General features: G+C 36.4%; 1 protein-coding gene across 37 annotated transcripts in view; it reads left to right on the top strand.

Moving 5' to 3' along the window:
• The first annotated feature begins 920 nt into the window (after positions 1-920).
• Positions 921-16,601, top strand: part of SUPT20H (SPT20 homolog, SAGA complex component) — a 54,559-nt gene continuing 38,878 nt past the window's right edge. For 11 of the 37 annotated variants that reach the window (XM_087926088.1, XM_087926091.1, XM_087926108.1 and 8 more), the window contains exons 1-9: positions 921-991; positions 2,649-2,761; positions 3,609-3,644; positions 5,262-5,320; positions 5,397-5,463; positions 6,538-6,667; positions 8,320-8,423; positions 10,277-10,393; positions 10,497-10,550. In XM_087926088.1, the coding sequence (XP_087782214.1) occupies positions 2,744-2,761; positions 3,609-3,644; positions 5,262-5,320; positions 5,397-5,463; positions 6,538-6,667; positions 8,320-8,423; positions 10,277-10,393; positions 10,497-10,550 (585 nt within the window). In that variant the 5' untranslated portion in view covers positions 921-991; positions 2,649-2,743. Of the gene's footprint in view, positions 1,167-1,876; positions 1,944-2,648; positions 2,762-3,608; positions 3,645-5,261; positions 5,321-5,396; positions 5,464-6,537; positions 6,668-8,319; positions 8,424-10,276; positions 10,394-10,496; positions 10,551-16,601 lie in introns of those variants that run through there. The other 26 variants (XM_087926093.1, XM_087926099.1, XM_087926104.1 and 23 more) reach the window with 9 other exon arrangements.

Genomic DNA, 16,601 nt, shown 5'->3' on the forward strand with positions numbered 1-16,601 from the left:
TGATGTCAAACTTGTGACTGATAATTTTTTTTGTGTGACCTTTGTCCTACATAAAATCCAGAGGGAAGTTGCTGGATGATAATGTTGTCAATCACATTTGAAGAAGAGCATTTAAAAGATTTTAATCTATACTTCTTGAGGCCTATGATGGTGCTTTTGGTGTAGATGTAAAGACAAAACAGATATCTGGATTTTTTACTCAAATCCTTCAAATTTTGTGAAAAAGAATTAATGAACGCATACTCTTAAGACAAATTCAGGTTTGTTATGTATCTTTCCACCTTTATTCCAATTTATTTCCTAATCACTCCTTGCATGTGATGAAATGAGCTGCAACTTACGAAAATTTGTCTTTTAATAAATTTTCTTAGTCAAAGAGACTTCTGATTTCTTGCCATTAACATACTTTTCTGCATACAATGGGACAGTTCACACACATCACTTGATAATGCCTAGTGACATCTATAGCCAGTATCACCAGCCTCATTTGCTAGTTTGAGAAAATTTCCATTCCATTATTTCCTAGAACATTCCTGTCATTTGGTTAAAAAGTTCATATTTTTCACCCAATAAAAGAACCACATCATACAGGAATAGCCCTCAATTCCTTTCATCTGTGTATCTTTTGCTTCTGGACGAAGCAAAAGACTTTTACAGTCAATTGTAAAAGAGTAGCACTCTTTTTACCGATTTCAGCTCCACGAAAACAGTGCCGATTGACTGACAACAATCATAATAATGTGATTGTATGTGTTATTTATTACTATTACAGCTATGATAATTGAGTTAATAATTATAACATGGACTTTTAGATCCTGCGGGATCGGCTTTGCCCGAATTAATTTGGTCTCCCAAAAAAGCCCAAATATTCAACCTTCCTCAGTTCCTATGACGACTGCCGCAGCGTTCCATCCGGCTACGTTAATTTTCATCTAAAAGATTCCGGAAGTGCTTACAGCGGAAGTTACAAGAGGGTGGAAAGAAGGGGAAGGTAGGTTTTAATCTTGTCTGTTGTTCTGGATGGGGTGTCTCTTTATGTGCGTGTTGGGTGCGGTGAGGGGGGGGTTTGAGGCTAGCTTTTGCTTTTTTTTTTTTTAACTGCTTAATATTCAGAAATGGAAAGCTACTTACGGTTGCGGGATTGTGAAGCAGAACGATAATACTACGTAGGCGACTGTTTTGCTATTTGATGTTCATTAATTTATTTCCGCAAAAAAATATGCACTGAAATGTCCCGCTAACCACCTTTTGATTTAGTCCACGGCCATCCAGTAAATATTTTTGTTGTTTTGGATACAGATTTCAACCCAAGATTTCGCAGTTTTAACACTTCAATTGCTGTATTGTGCTGACTGGTAAAATAAATTCTGTAGGGGAAAAAGCTCATCAAACTTTATCAGAAAAGATACAACAGTCATGTCAGCGTGACAAGAAAGATAACACAGTTCTGTATGCTTTTCTAAAGGCATTGATCATGCTGCATCTAAAGAGATTTACATATAGATGCACGTGTATAATAACACAGCCTAAGATTTATTATGGGAAAAGTTGTCAGGAAAAGATGAAAATAATTGTCTTATTTATTAGATAATTGCTCAAAGTGCTTAACAAGCTCAAAAATACATAAGATCAATAGTTAATATATTAATAACTGTTGAACCCATTTTCTTTCCAATTTTATTTCCTGAAAATCAGTCGATCAATCAGATATTGGAAACTATTTGAGAATCAAATACAGTCAAATTTTTCAATTATCCCGTTCTGTAGAGATGCTAGTTCCCTTTTTAATTTTCCCAAAGATGTAACTTATTAGCAAGGGTAACAATAAAGCTAATATCTTAGTATAAATTGCTGTTTAATGAATCTGATGTTACAGGTTGAGGCAAATACCAAATTAGGGCTCCTGGGTGATTCAGGAACCCTAATTTCTTCTTTCCTCTCAGGTACATCCAAATTTGTAATCTATTTGCATTTTCAGAATTCAAATGAAGCTGTTGAGAAATGAGTTCAACACATAATTTGCATTCCTAGCCCAGGTTCTTTTTTTTTAAGATGCAACTCTCCCTTGAATTTGCTGGTCAGTAAGTTTCTAAAGGTTAACCTCCATGTTCTTGAATATTAGCCTTTTAGTGTATTATAACAATCTATAAAAATTGATAATGCTGTAGGAAGAACAAAAAGTGATTAGTTTCAAGCTTGTTCAAGCACTATACTAGGTCATTCTAGAACAGAAATTGTGTGAGTGTATTTAATGATTTTAGATGTATTCAGCGTCTACCTCTAATTCTGTAGTTCTGTGGATTTGTTTAAATCTGAATATGTTACTATTTAATCTGATAAAAATCTTTGATTATACTCTCGTTTATTTTGCCAATGTTAAATGAACAGTTTCTGTATTACTGTGTTCCCTCATTTGGTCCCATATCTCTTCAGGTGAGAATGCAAAATGTGATGGAATATTAAGAATGCATTCTTCTAGCAGAATACTACTGGTTCTAGTCCATGTAATATGCCTGTATTTCATTTTTAGAAAATGTATATTCCAAATAATTGAAAAATAGCGTGCTAGTGTTCTTATTTTTTATCTTAAATGTTATTTCCTTATTTCTTATATTATACAATACATTTTATTTCCTTATTTCTTTCAGTTGTAGAAATATTAAACATGGACCTTAAAATTCATGCCCTGATCCTCATTTCAGAATCTAAATTATCTTTAAAAAGTCATTGACTTTCTTTATCAATGAACTTCAGCATGATGGTAAGATTTTGTGGGTGTGATATTGTCTTTTTTTTGTATTTTAAATAATGCATGGCTAAAGAGAGAAATATAAAGTATTTGTTACTTTTGTTCCTTCCAATTTGATTTCATGTATGGAGCTTCAAAAACTGGTTCAGAAAATAATGACCATAACCTTGATTTACTTGTATGCACAAAGATCAATAGCTATATTTTTAGTTTTCCAATTACTTCAGTTTTTTGACAGCTGCAGGACACTTAGATCTCTCTCAGTTAGTATTGTTAAAGTCAGGTACTCTTTTCCTACCTAAGTCCAGGACTTTATTTCGTTACATTCACCATTTGAGAACAGATGATGAAACGAAGTGAACGTGTTTGTAACATATATGGGCAGGATTGGGATTTTTTCCCCCTCTGTTTTGTTTTTGTTTTAGAAAAAATAGCATGTTAAGCTATTTTAAGGATGCTTTACAGTTTTCATGTATCTCTTGCTTTCATGTATCTCTTGCCAGTGGCATTGTTGTACTTGGACATTTGATCAGTGGCCTCAAGTTATCTGCCCTTGGTAGTGATACTTTGATATATCCTACTTTCCTTCTTTTGTTGTATTACAACCAAATCTAGATAAACTTTCACATTTAAACCAATTTTATGGTAATGGATTGCTTTCAGTTTATTCCTGACTTTTTACCCTGAAAACATGCTAAATTCTAGTAGGACTTTTCTTCTACCTTGTTATATGGAGGATTTTTTAAGCCTTATAATATTACATATTAGTTTTTGTTGATTAATTACATTTCATTTTCTCAATTAATTAATTATATAATATAATTATAATAGAATAAGAATATTATTTTCATTTTTGCAGCAGCAGACTTTAGAAGTTGCACTGGATCGTGCAGAGGTAAATAATAGATTATCTAAATCATACAAATTTCTGATTATAGTACTAGCAGTGGAAAAGGCATTGTTCCAAATATGATAGTTTCATTTAGAAGTATATGAAAAATGTATAATTCCTAAATACTTAAATTGCTTTATTCTAAACATTTATAATAACATCTGCAGGTAGTCCTCAACTTACAACCACAATTGAGCCCTAAATTTATGTTGTTAAGTGAGACATTGATTAAGTGAGTTTTGCCCCATATTGCTACTTTTCTTGGCACAGTTAAGTGAATCATTGCAGTTGATAAGTTAATAATACAATTGTTAAATGAATCAGGCTTTCCCATTGATTTTGCTTGTCAAAAGGTTGCAAAGGGGGATCACATGACTTTGGGACACAGCAATGGTCATAAGTGTCAGCCTTCAAGATTTTTCCTTCAAGATTTTTCTCCCTTTGCTTTGCATCTTTCAGCTGTCATAAGTAACAGGGGGAGGAGGGGGGAATGGTTATGGGAAGTGAGCTGGAGGTGTTACAAGCCAGAACTGTATAAGCTGGGGGGGTACATTCTTGTTTAGGTTTCTATGCTATGCTATGCGCAGCTGCAACCCTTTATCAAACTATGTCAAAGTCAACGGACAGAACTCTCATAACCACCTGGAGATGCCCACATGATGATATACACAACTTTTAATTGGACGAGCCAATTGAACTACTTTGTATATGTGATTTACGCGCCCATTTTCTCAGATTCAGAATTCTTTTGTTGCTACCACTTGATTTCCAGTAAAAGATATCTTTTCTCTGATTAAAAGAGTCTAAGTATTTCTTTCTTGGATTTTGAATGGAGCACCAGCTGAACCAGATCCAAGCATCTAATTTTTGATCACATGATCATGTGGATACTACAAAGGTATAAGTGTGAAAAAATGGCCATAAGTCACTTTTTTCAGTGCCATTGTAACCTTGAATGGTCATTAAATGAACTTGTCAGGGTTCCGACCGATGCCCTAATTAAATCATGAGCCTCAGGCCAAGCCTCAAAAGAAATCCAGCTATTTACTAGGAACTTCATGTCGGCATGGACCAAGTGAAGCCAACTCTGACCTCACTTAATTCGCATCTTGGCTCTGATCCTGTTTCCCCCTCCCCCAAGATGTGTCATCAGTCACATTCCCCAACGAAGCAATTTTGTGGGTTGTAGAAGTCACTCCGTCCAGCCACTGCGGGTCTCTATGAAGATGACCTTGACATTGCCGGCTGGAATCTGTTTAATTTTGACTGGAATACAAGTTCCTCAATGCAGTTGCAAGGCTCGATTCCTCACCCCCCACCCTTTGCCTATTGCAACTTGAGAGAGGTCAGGAATGCTTCGCGAGTTGACAGAACTGTTGTAAATTGAGGACTATCTGTATTCCGGTTTGATAATGCCCGTTATAGCAACAGACATTCTGGGCTCAATTGTCATAAGTCAAGAGCTACCTGTATTCTATTTCCATTTTCCTCCTCAGTCTTATTTGATATGTCAGTAATAAGTGAATTGTGTTCCACAATTATATAAATAATTGAAATTACCTGTGCATTTGTGCATTGCTAATATGTTTTTAACATATTAATATTTACACACTTTTTCAGTATATCATTGAAAGTGCTCGCCAGCGGCCTCCAAAACGAAAATATTTATCTAGTGGGAGGTAAGAAATATTAAGTGCATTTTTCTTACTTTAACAGATGGAAATGTTTACTCAAGCTTTTTTTTTCTAATTCCAGAAAATCAGTATTTCAAAAGTTATATGAATTGTATCTAGAAGAATGTGACAAGGAGCCTGAAATAAAGGTAAGTGAAATCTCATTGTCAAATGTCTATTTTATGTTTTTCATAGTGGACCAGGAAAGGCCAGTTGCACATAACTGTTCTGTTTATAGATTGTAGTAGCATTAAAAACATTCAGTGAGATGTCAGCATGGTTAGTTTGTCTCATGAAGAATTTCTACCCTTGAATAAGGAATAGATATTCGTACATGCTGCCTGATTTTCATTCAGTTTCTGGAGGTATTAGGAATTGGAGAAAAAGCAATCATGTTCTGAATATAAAATATGGGAGTATATTAGTGTCTAAATATGGAGGAGGATGTATCATACTGTTTTCAGGTGCCTCTTACACAGGATTAGAACTTCCTATAATTCTACCAAAGTGTCAGTGATCATGTCATGTTAAATTGGTGATTATCACTTTTTCTGTGCAGGGAGCCTTAAACAAAAAATTTCCCCTTAGTCTTGTTTCAGATCGCTCCGAGCTCCCCAGGGGCCCTCAACAGTAACATATATGGGAAACAGAAACAAGATGCTTCTTTGGCTGCTGGATAGCAATGTAATTCTCAGGGCAATTTATATTAATCACAGGAATTAGTCATGACTTATTTGATTACATTTCCTGACTAGTTCTTGCTGGAAATAGCAAGTATCTTACATTTGAACAGTATAGTAATACTTTTACGATATTGTAAATGTAAATTTACATGAAAATAAACATGGGTAGGTTATTTTGTAAGAACATTATTTTGGAAGAAATGCTATTATTTTGGAAGAAATACTATTATTTTGGAAGAAATACTAGCAACTGTTTTCAGAATAAAGCTGTCTTTACTGTGTCATGTGAACTTGGCCAGTGAGAATAAGTTTTCCTAATCAAATAAATGGTCACCCCGCTACAAGTAGTCCTTGACTGATCATTAAGTGGACTACTTGGATTGGCATGAAAGGTAGAAAATAATAAATAGCTTTTATTTGGGGGCAGTGCTTGTGTGGGTTTTGTCACTGATGTGGAACATTTTAAATATAAATACATAAATTGTGCTAATCTAGTTTGATATCCCTGATTTTCATGAATTGTTTGCCCCACTTTTAAAGCAGAAGCTGAGACGAAATGTGAACTTGTTGGAGAAGCTAGTTATGCAAGAGACGTTGTCATGCCTAGTAGTGAATCTTTATCCAGGAAATGAAGGATATTCCTTGATGCTCCGAGGAAAGAATGGCTCAGGTATAACAAATATTGTTGGCTTTTAAATCTTTCTTTGATCTAAATAGTGTCTTTTTAAATATACTGTGTGCACAATTATTAGGCAAGTTTTATTTTGGAGAATTAATTTTATTATTGAACAATTACCGTGCAATAAACCTTAAACCTGAATATTTAAGAAAGTAAAAGTGACATTTTGGCTTTCTTAGGAGAATATCTATGTATGCACAATTATCGGGCAACTATTAGGGTGGAGAATTATTATGCAACTAAATGAAAAATGAAAATCTGCCCATCTCACTTGTTTATTTGCATCTGTTAAAGTGAGAATAATAAACAACTCAAACATTTCAGACATTTCAAAAAAACATATCATTGGCCAATAAAGCCACCCTTCTTTTTAATAATAGTCATAAGCCTTCCATTCCTGGAGTCTGCCAGTTTTTTTATCAACTTTTTGTACAGCAGCAACCACAGCCTCCCAGACACTGTTCGGAGAGGTGTATTGTTTTCCTTCACCATAAATCTCCCATTTAAGAAGGGCCCATAAGATCTCAATATGGTTTAGGTCAGGTGAGGAAGAGGCCCAGGTCATTATTCTTTCATTTTTAAGACCTTTACTGGCTAGCCATGCAGTAGAGAACCTTGGCGCATACAATGGAGCATTGTCCTGCATAAAAATCATGGTCTTCTTGAAAGATAGACTTTTTCCTATATCACTGCTTGAAGAAAGTGTCTTCTAAAAACTGGCAGTAGGTTTGGGAATTAATTTTGAGTCCATCTTCAACCCGAAAAGGTCCAACTATCTTTAATAATACCAACTCATACCAGTACCCCACCTCCACCTTGCTATTGTCTGAGTTGAAGTAAAACACTGTGCCCGTTGCTGATCCAGCCACGGGCCCATCCATCTGGTCCATCAAGAGTCACTCATGAGTCCATAAAACCTTTGAAAAACCTGTCTTCAGATATTTCTTGGCCCAGTCTTGCCGTTTCCACTGTTCAGTGGTGATCGTGTTTCAGCCTTCCTTGCCTTGGCCATATATCTGAGCACTGAGCACCTTGTACTTCTGGGCACTCCAGGTAGGTTGCAGTTCTGAAATATGACAGCATTGGAGGATAATGCATTCCTGGTAGCTTCACATTTGATTCTTCTCAAATCCTTGGCAGTTAAGGTATGTCTTTTTTTCTCAACATGTTTCTTGTGACTCTTGATTATTTGCAACAAAACATTAGATGATTCTGTGATCATGCCCCAATATCTTAGCAATTTCAAGAGTGCTGCATCCCTCTGAAAGACTTTTTACATTTTTTGACTTTTCATAGTCAGTTAAATCTCTTTTTTGGCCCGTTTTGCCTGAGGAAAAGAAGCTGCTTAATAATTATGCACACTTTGATACAGGTTGTTGATCGTAGGCCATACCCTACCTCATTATACAAATACACATCACCTGATCTGCTATAACCACTAAGCATTTAAGTTTATACAGCTTGGGGGTGGAAAATATACATAAAAATGATATGGTCAAAATACTCACTTGCCTAATAATTATGCACAGTGTAATATTTTGAAGTAGTATTACTGATAGGTAGAAGCCTGATTCAAATAATATCAGTGTTTCTTTTGTTATGAGTAATAGATGCTTGCTGAGCTTTATTCTGTTTTAAAACAGATTCAGAAACCATTCGACTTCCTTATGAAGAGGGAGAATTACTTGAATATTTGGATGCTGAGGAGCTACCCCCTATTTTAGTTGACCTCCTTGAAAAATCTCAGGTTTGAAAAGAATTTGCACGATTGTTTGTGGATTTGTTAATGCATTTTTGGTGTGATATAATAGCAACACTACTTATGCATGTATGACAGTCAGTTGGATATACACATAGATACCACTATGTAGGCAGTTTGTAAAATAAGAGTGATAGCTGTTAACAGACAAAACTGAACAGAGTAAATCTAGATAAATTGCAACCTCGACAATTGTTTCATGTGGCAAGCCAATTAACAAACAGTTAAACAGGAGGAGAAGATTGCTATTAGTTGAAGCAAGATATCCTAGTCTGGAAAAGAAAAATGTCCCTGAAAAACTGTATGCATAACAGATAATCAGAGTTGGAAGGGACCTTGTAGGTCATCTAGTCCAACCCCCTGCCCAAGTGGGAGACCGTACACCATTTCTGACAAATCTCTTCTTGAAAGTCTCAAGTAATGACACTCTCACAACTTCCGAGGGCAAGCTGTTTCATTGGTTGATTGTTCTCATAAATCTATATACTGTATCTAAGAGTATGAATGTGTGTATACATGGATAGGTAGATACAGGCACAGATGAATGTGTTTCTTTGTAAAATCAAGGTTGTAATTCACCATCTTATACTCCATATGACTACAAGGCAAAAACGTTTACTTAGATTTCTATATGGCTTTAGCTTAAATATTTAAATTGCTGGTAATATTACTAGCAACATTACACTACTTATTTTCACAGACTCATTTTAGAATTTATATCAAAACACGGCTAAGGCAAACATAATTAACATAATGTTTAACTTGACAAGCTATGATTTATGATTCAGTGAGAAATCATGATTTGTGTAATGCCTCATTGAGTATGGTTATGGTTATATAAGTTCAATGATAAAACAAAGCCAAACAAAAATAGATCTGTAGTGTACTAAGACTTACTTCCTTATGTTCCCCCTACTTAGTTCCTTTTTCTAGGGCATTTCCAAACTAAATATTAGAAAGGAATTTATTTTGAACTATTGTTTGTCATATGTTTCAAAGCTCATGTCATAATTTGATCAGAATTGTTCCTTAGTATATGATTTAGACTAGTGGTTGCCAACCAGTGGGCCGGGGACCACTGGTGGTCCATGAGAAAATTTTGGTAGTCCGCAGAGAAATGTCCCCCCCAAAGCACTCCCCCCAAAGCAATTAATCCAGGCTGCGCGGGAACACAAGGCTGCGCCGCCCACATGGTCCTCTCACCTTCTAGCCCCACCCTTCAGCTGAGCACAAACCTTGAGTAGAGCCACGCGAGCTGGAAATGGCAGGGGAGGGAAATCTATCCTGGGGTAGCTTGCTGACATTGGTGGGAAAGTTGGTCCCATATTCCAGAGCTGCAATAGTTACAGGACTGGCCCTTTGGTCATCCTGGAGCAGCTCCTCCAGTCCATGGCAGGCCGGTGCATCTGGGTGGAGGAGCAGCTGCTCCAGGATAATCAAAGGGCCAGTCCTGTGACTACTGCAGCTCTGGAATATGGGACCAACTTTCCCACCAACGTCAGCACGCCAGCATCAGTCAAAATTCATATTAGTGGTCCACGGGATTTAAAATTATGAATTTGGTGGTCCTTGAGGTCCAAAAGGTTGGCAACCCCTGATTTAGACACTTTGAGAGTATCTAAAAAATTTAAGAGCTTTAAAATTAAATTTTAAAATCAGTTTGTACATGACTTGGTGCCATCCTTATTCTTGCTGATGTATTGATAGAAGATACATTTAACAATTGATTCTAAGATGTAATGATCATTTTTGTTCTACTTAAGTATAATCAAACTATTAAAAATCTCTCTATGTATAGAACAAGCAAAATGACTGTAATTCTATGTTTATTTTCTAAACAGATTAATATTTTCCATTGTGGGAGTGTCATAACAGAAATTCGTGACTATAGACAGTCTGGCAATCTGAAATCTCCAACATATCAAAGCAAACACATTATTTTGCGCCCAACAATGCAGGTAAACTCTTCATGCTTTTAAGAATGCCATTGCTATAGCTTCAATGAACTTTTATTTATATATTCAGTATTTCATAATAAATGGTTACCCTCCTTTTTCCTAGACCTTGATTTGTGATGTGCATTCCATTACAAGTGACAACCACAAGTGGACACAGGTAGAAACAAAGTTATATAAGCCTTGTGATATTATAGGTTGGTAATCCAGAAATTTCTGATCTAAAATACATTTTTGGTATAAGTTGTATTTCTGGTATAAGATTGGTATTAGCTTATCCAATGAACCACTGAACAAATTCTTTTCAAATAGCAATATGGAATGTTCTTCCATAATAAAACTAGCATGTCAGAAAAAAAAACCAATTTTCCAAATATCTATGTTGAAAAACTACTTTATTCAAAGGAAATTCATTCAAGTAAAGAATACAGGTAGTCCTCAGCAAAGGGTGCTTTGTGGCCCATAAAGCACTTCCGGTTGCACATACAGCTGTAGCATCCCATGGGCATATGATCATGATTTGCAAGGTTTTTGCCAGTTTCTGGTGTTATTTGCCAGTTTTCAGCAAAAAAATGCCCGTTCACAAGAATGGATTCAGACTTATGACCACATGATTTGCTTAATGACTGGTATAAAAATTGTCATAAAATTGGGTTAGATCATCTGGATGCCTTGACTTACGTCAACAACTTCCACCCAAGTTCCAATCCCAATTGTGATCATTAGTTGTCGACAACTTACACCTGTACAACTTAGGTGTAAGTTTAGCATCTTATTCAGAAACCAAAAATAAAAAGTGTTGACTTGGTTCCTAGTTGCAATTGTTTCTTATGGCGGAACATTTGAGTTATACAATCAGAAATTGTGGGTGTTTTGACACTGGAAGTTTTTAAGAAGAGACTGGAATAGCTACAGTACTTAACTAAAATTATATAAGGTTTCCTGTTTGGACTAGATGCTCCCCAAGGTCCCTTCCAGCTTTGTTCTGATTGAAGGATTGGAAGAGAACTTAGAAGTCATCTAGTCCATCCCCCTGCCCAGGGCAGGAATATTTATTCCATTCTAAATATGGTTGTCCAATGTCTGATTACAAACCTCCAGTGATGAAGCATCATAGTTTCAGAAGGAAGGCTTTCCACCACTAAATTTCTTATTTTGAGTTTGAATTTCTTTCTCTGTGGTTTCTATCTTGTTAGTTCATGTCCTTATTTTGAGAATAATTGTTAAATAATGTGAAACAAAATCTCCCAAAGTCAGAAAATTTGTAGCAGTCATTCTGCGTTCAGGACATACTGTAACTGTTGTTGTTAGTCGCGAAGTCGTGTCCAACCCATCACGAACCCATGGACAACATTCATCCAGGCCTTCCTGTCCTGTACCATCCCTCAGAGTCCATTTCAGCTCACACCAACTGCATCAGTGACTTCATCCAGCCACCTCATTCTCTGTCGTCCCTTTCTTCTTTTGCCCTCAATTGTTCCCAGCATTAGGGTCTTCTCCAGTGAGTCCTTCCTGCTCATTAGGTGGCCAAAGTATTTGAGTTTCATTTTCAGGGTCTGGCCTTCTAAAGAGCAGTCAGGGTTGATCTTCTCTAGGACTGACAAGTTTGATCGCCTTGCAGTCCAGGGGACTCACAGGAGTCTTCTTCAGCACCATAGTTCAAAGGCCTCAATTCTTTGGCGCTCAGCCTTCCTTATGGTTCAACTTTCACAGCCATACATTGCAACTTGGAAAACCATAGCCTTGACTATACGCACTTTTGTTGGCAGGGTGATGTCTCTGCTTTTTAGTATGCTGTCTAGATTTGCCATAGCTTTCCTCCCCAGGAGCAATCTTTTTTAAATTTCTTGGCTGCAGTCCCCATCTGCGGTGATCTTGGAGCCCAGAAGATAAAATCTGTCACTACCTCAATTTCTTCCCCATCTATTTGCTAGGAACTGAGAGGGCCAGATGCCATCATCTTAGTTTTCTTAATGTTGAGTGTCAAGCCAACTTTTGCATTCTCCTCCTTCACCCGCATCAAGAGGCTCTTTAGTTCCTCTTCAATTTCTGCCATTAGAGTGGTATCATCTGCATATCTGAGGTTGTTGATATTTCTCCCGGGAGTCTTAATTCCAACTTGTGGTGCATCTAGCCCCGACTTTCTGATGATGTGCTCTGCATATAAGTTAAATAGGCAAGGCGACAGTATACAGCCTTGCCAAACTCCTTTCCCAATTTTGAACCAATCAGTGGTTCAATCCAGTTCTCACTGTTGCTTGTTGACCTGCATATAGGTTTCTCAAGAGACAAATAAGATGGTCTAGTACTCCCATCTCTTTAAGAACTTGCCACAATTTGTTGTGATTCACACAATCAAAGGTTTTAGCATAGTCAATGAAGCAGGAGTAGATGTTTTTCTGGAACTCCTTAGCTTTTTCCATGATCCATCATATGTTGGCAATTTGATCTGCCTCTTCAAAATCCTGCCTGTTCTTCTGGTAGTTCTCGGTCCACATGCTGCTGGAGCCTAGCTTGTAGGATTTTGAGCATAACTTTGCTAGCATGTGAAATGCATGCAATGGTGCAGTAGTTTGAACGTTCTTTGGCGTTGTCCTTCCTTGGAATTGGAATGTAAACTGACCTTTTCCAATCCTATGGCCACTGTTGAGTTTTCCAAATTTGCTGGCATATTGAGTGTAGCACTTTTACTGCCTCTTTTAAGATTTTGAATAGCTAAGTTGGAATACTATCACCTACACTAGCTTCGTTGTTGCTCAGACTTCCTAAAGCCCATTTGACTTCACATTCCAGGATGTCTGGCTCGAGGTCAGTGACCACCCCATCGTGGTTATCAGGGACATTAAGCTTGTTCAAGTATAGTTCTTCTGTATAATTTTGCCACCTCTTAATCTCTTCTGCCTCTGTTAGGTCTCTGCCATTTTGGTCCTTCATCATGCCCATCTTTGCATGAAACGTTCCCTTCATATCTCCAATTTTCTTGAAGATATCTCTGGTCCTCCCTATTCTATTGTTTTCTCTATTTCTTTGCACTGTTCATTGAAGAAGGCATTCTTTTTTTTAATAAAAAATTTATTTGGGTTTTCACAAAGCATACTACAAGTAAAATTTCTTTTTTTGAGAATAGCATGGTCCTGGATTATCACTTCTTCATACAAACACAAATTCAATTTCATATTCATCTTCAAGTTCTATTCCGTATCTTATTACTATTTTAACATTTTCTCAATAATTTTTCCTTTCCCTTAGTTTTCTCAATCTCACTTTTAATTATCTCATTCCTTTCTAAATTCAATTATATATAATCTTTTTCTAAGTTTCAATACCTTTCTAGTCATCATATTTATACTTTTGTCTGTCCTGTTTCAATTTCATATTTTCTTTGCTCATTAAACAAAATTTTCCCCTGTAGTTACTAATTGGAGTATGACACCTTTGTATCTTTTAATTTTTATCCATTCAACTCTTATTTAAACTTTAATTTATGCCTTTACAATTATAACATTCAGTATAACACATAACTTCCAGTCGAATTCTGCTTGGTACATTCTTAAAATACGCACTAAGTTCTTAAAGAGAAAATATATATATAACAATAATACATAAAATACTTATCCTATTCCAATTCTGCTCTATCATTAATGTTAGTTATAATCTTTGACATCTTTAACATTCCTTTTCAATAGGATATCATACTTCTAGGAGCACTTATAATAGTTCCATAATTTTTTCATATTTCTTTCATATTCCTGTTCACTTAATTTTTTATAACACATTTCTAATAATTAAAATATTCCCCTCCTTTCCTAATTTCATTCTCTTTATTTCATTTATTTAACATTCCATTCCATTACAATCAGTATTTTATCTATCATTTTAATCACACTTGTTTCATATTTTCAAAATTCATTTCTGTTTCTAATATAACAATGCTATCTTATGTATCCTTGCAGAATCCCCCTTTCAACTGAGTTTTCACCCATTATCTCTGTGTCTCGTGCATTTTCCCTGTTTCTCTATGTCCTGGTTCTGTCCTTTATAATTTCTTTTCCTTTCCCTCTTCTCCCTCTTCTTCTCCCTTCCCTTTTTGACCCCGTTTCTCTCTAATTCTGATTCTCTCTTCTGTAATCCTCTCTTCTGTTTCTCCCTAATGTTATAATTACTTTTCAAACTGTTCTTTTTTGGGGTTGTTTTTTTGGATCTTAAATTTTTCACTCTCTTTCACCCCTTTCCTTTCTTTTCCCCACATAGAAATACTTGGTCATTGAAGATGGCTTCTTCTTTGTCCCGCCCTTCTTGTTCTACAGGCATTTCTTGTTGTTTCTCATAGTTCAGAATCTCCATTTCTAAAAATTGAAATATGAAGCCAAAAGAACCTCTTCCTTCTTGTGCATCTTCTTTCTGTTTTTTAAGTTCCATTCTCAATTCTTCCAAGATTGATACCATTTTAAAAACTTTTAAACAGCCACCCGATTAATTTTAGTCCTTTAGATCCAATAGCCAAAAATCCAAAAATCACCAAGTAATCCAAATAATCCAAAGCTGTTTCTTCTTGCTTCTTTTTTCCACTTTCTCTTCCTGGGGTTCTCTTATCTGGTTACAAAGTTTCAGTTAAAATGTATCTTTTAGGAATCTTGTTAAAGTTTCACTGTTAATTCCTTTCACTTCCAGGTGGTCTCCTCCCTTTTTCCAGATCTCACCCTTTTGTTTTTTTTCCTTCTTTTAAAAGTTTTTGAGAATCCAGAAATCTTTATTATCCCTTTGACATTTTATTTTCAGCTTAAATACCTGTTACTGTCAAAGTGGATTTTGGCGATTTCTTGCTTAAATCTCTTAGTTGTCAATATAGGGAAGAAAAGAAAAAAAACCAAATCCTTTCCCTTTCCTCTCTCATTCGCAGCTTCAAAGTCTTTGAGAACAAATGGACAGCCATTTTGCTTTCTTGCATTTCTTTTTCTGTGTGATGGTTTTAGTTGCTACAATGTTGCGAAACTCCATCCATAGTTCTTCAGGGACTCTATCAGATCTAATTCCTTAAACCTATTTGTCACCTCTACTGTATATTCATCAGGGATAGGATTTAGTTCATACCTGAGTGGCCTAATGCTTTTCCCTACTTTCTTCAATTTAAGCCTAAATTTTGCAACAAGGAAGCTCATGACCTGAGCCACAGTCAGATCCTGGTCTTGTTTTTCCTGACTGTATAGAGCTTCTCCATCTTTGGCTGCAGAGCACATAGTCAATCTGATTTCTGTGTTGATCGTCTGATGATGTCCATGCGTAGCATCATCTCTTGAGTTGTTGGAAAAAAGTGTTTGCTATGACCATTGTATTCTCTTGACAAAATTCTATCAGCCTGTGCCCTGCTTCATTTTATACTCCCAAGGCCAAACTTGCCTGTTATTCCAGTTATCTTTTGGTTTCCTACTTTAGCGTTCCAATCCCCCATGATGATAAGGGCATCATTTTTTGGTGTTAATTCTAGAAGGTGCTGTAGAGCTTCATAGAACCAATCAATTTCATCCTCTTCAGCACCAGTGGTTGGAGCATAGACTTGGACTACTGTGATGTTGAATGGTTTGCCTTGGATTCGACCTGAGATCATTCTGTCATTTTGGGGATTGTATCCCAGTATTGCTTTTCCTACTCTTTTATTGACTATGAAGGCTACTCCATTTCTTCTGAGGGATTCTTTGTTAGATTTTGCAGCATAAATTCAAGTCCAAAAAACGCACAAATGACTGATTCAGCAGGATCATTAACTTCTTTATAAACATAATAATAGGAGTAAAGTTTACAATACCATTTGTAGATTCTTTCAACGTAACATATGCAAAAATATATGCTACTGGGAAAGAGCAGAGGGCTAGTACTAGTAGCACCATGGCGCTATTAATACTAGCCCTCTGTTCTTCCCCAGTAGCATACTGGACACCTTCTGACCTGAGGGGCTCATCTTCCAGCATCATATCTTTTTGCCTTTTGGTTCTGTCCATGGGGTTTTCATGGCAAAGATACTGGAATGGGTTGCCACTTCCTTTTCCAGTGGATCATGTTTTGTGAGAGCTCTCTGTTATGACCTGCAGGGTGGCCCTGCAGGGCATAGCTCATAGCTTTATTGAGTTATCCAAGCCCCTATGCCACGTCAAGGCAGTGATCCATGAAGGGGACTGTAACTCTAGCAAGCCTATTTTGATTATTTTAGTAGATA

The sequence above is a fragment of the Pseudonaja textilis genome, chromosome 2 (genome assembly GCF_049901715.1).
Source record: "Pseudonaja textilis isolate UNSWEBS1 chromosome 2, rPseTex1.2, whole genome shotgun sequence".
Classification (NCBI taxonomy): Eukaryota; Metazoa; Chordata; class Lepidosauria; order Squamata; family Elapidae; genus Pseudonaja; species Pseudonaja textilis.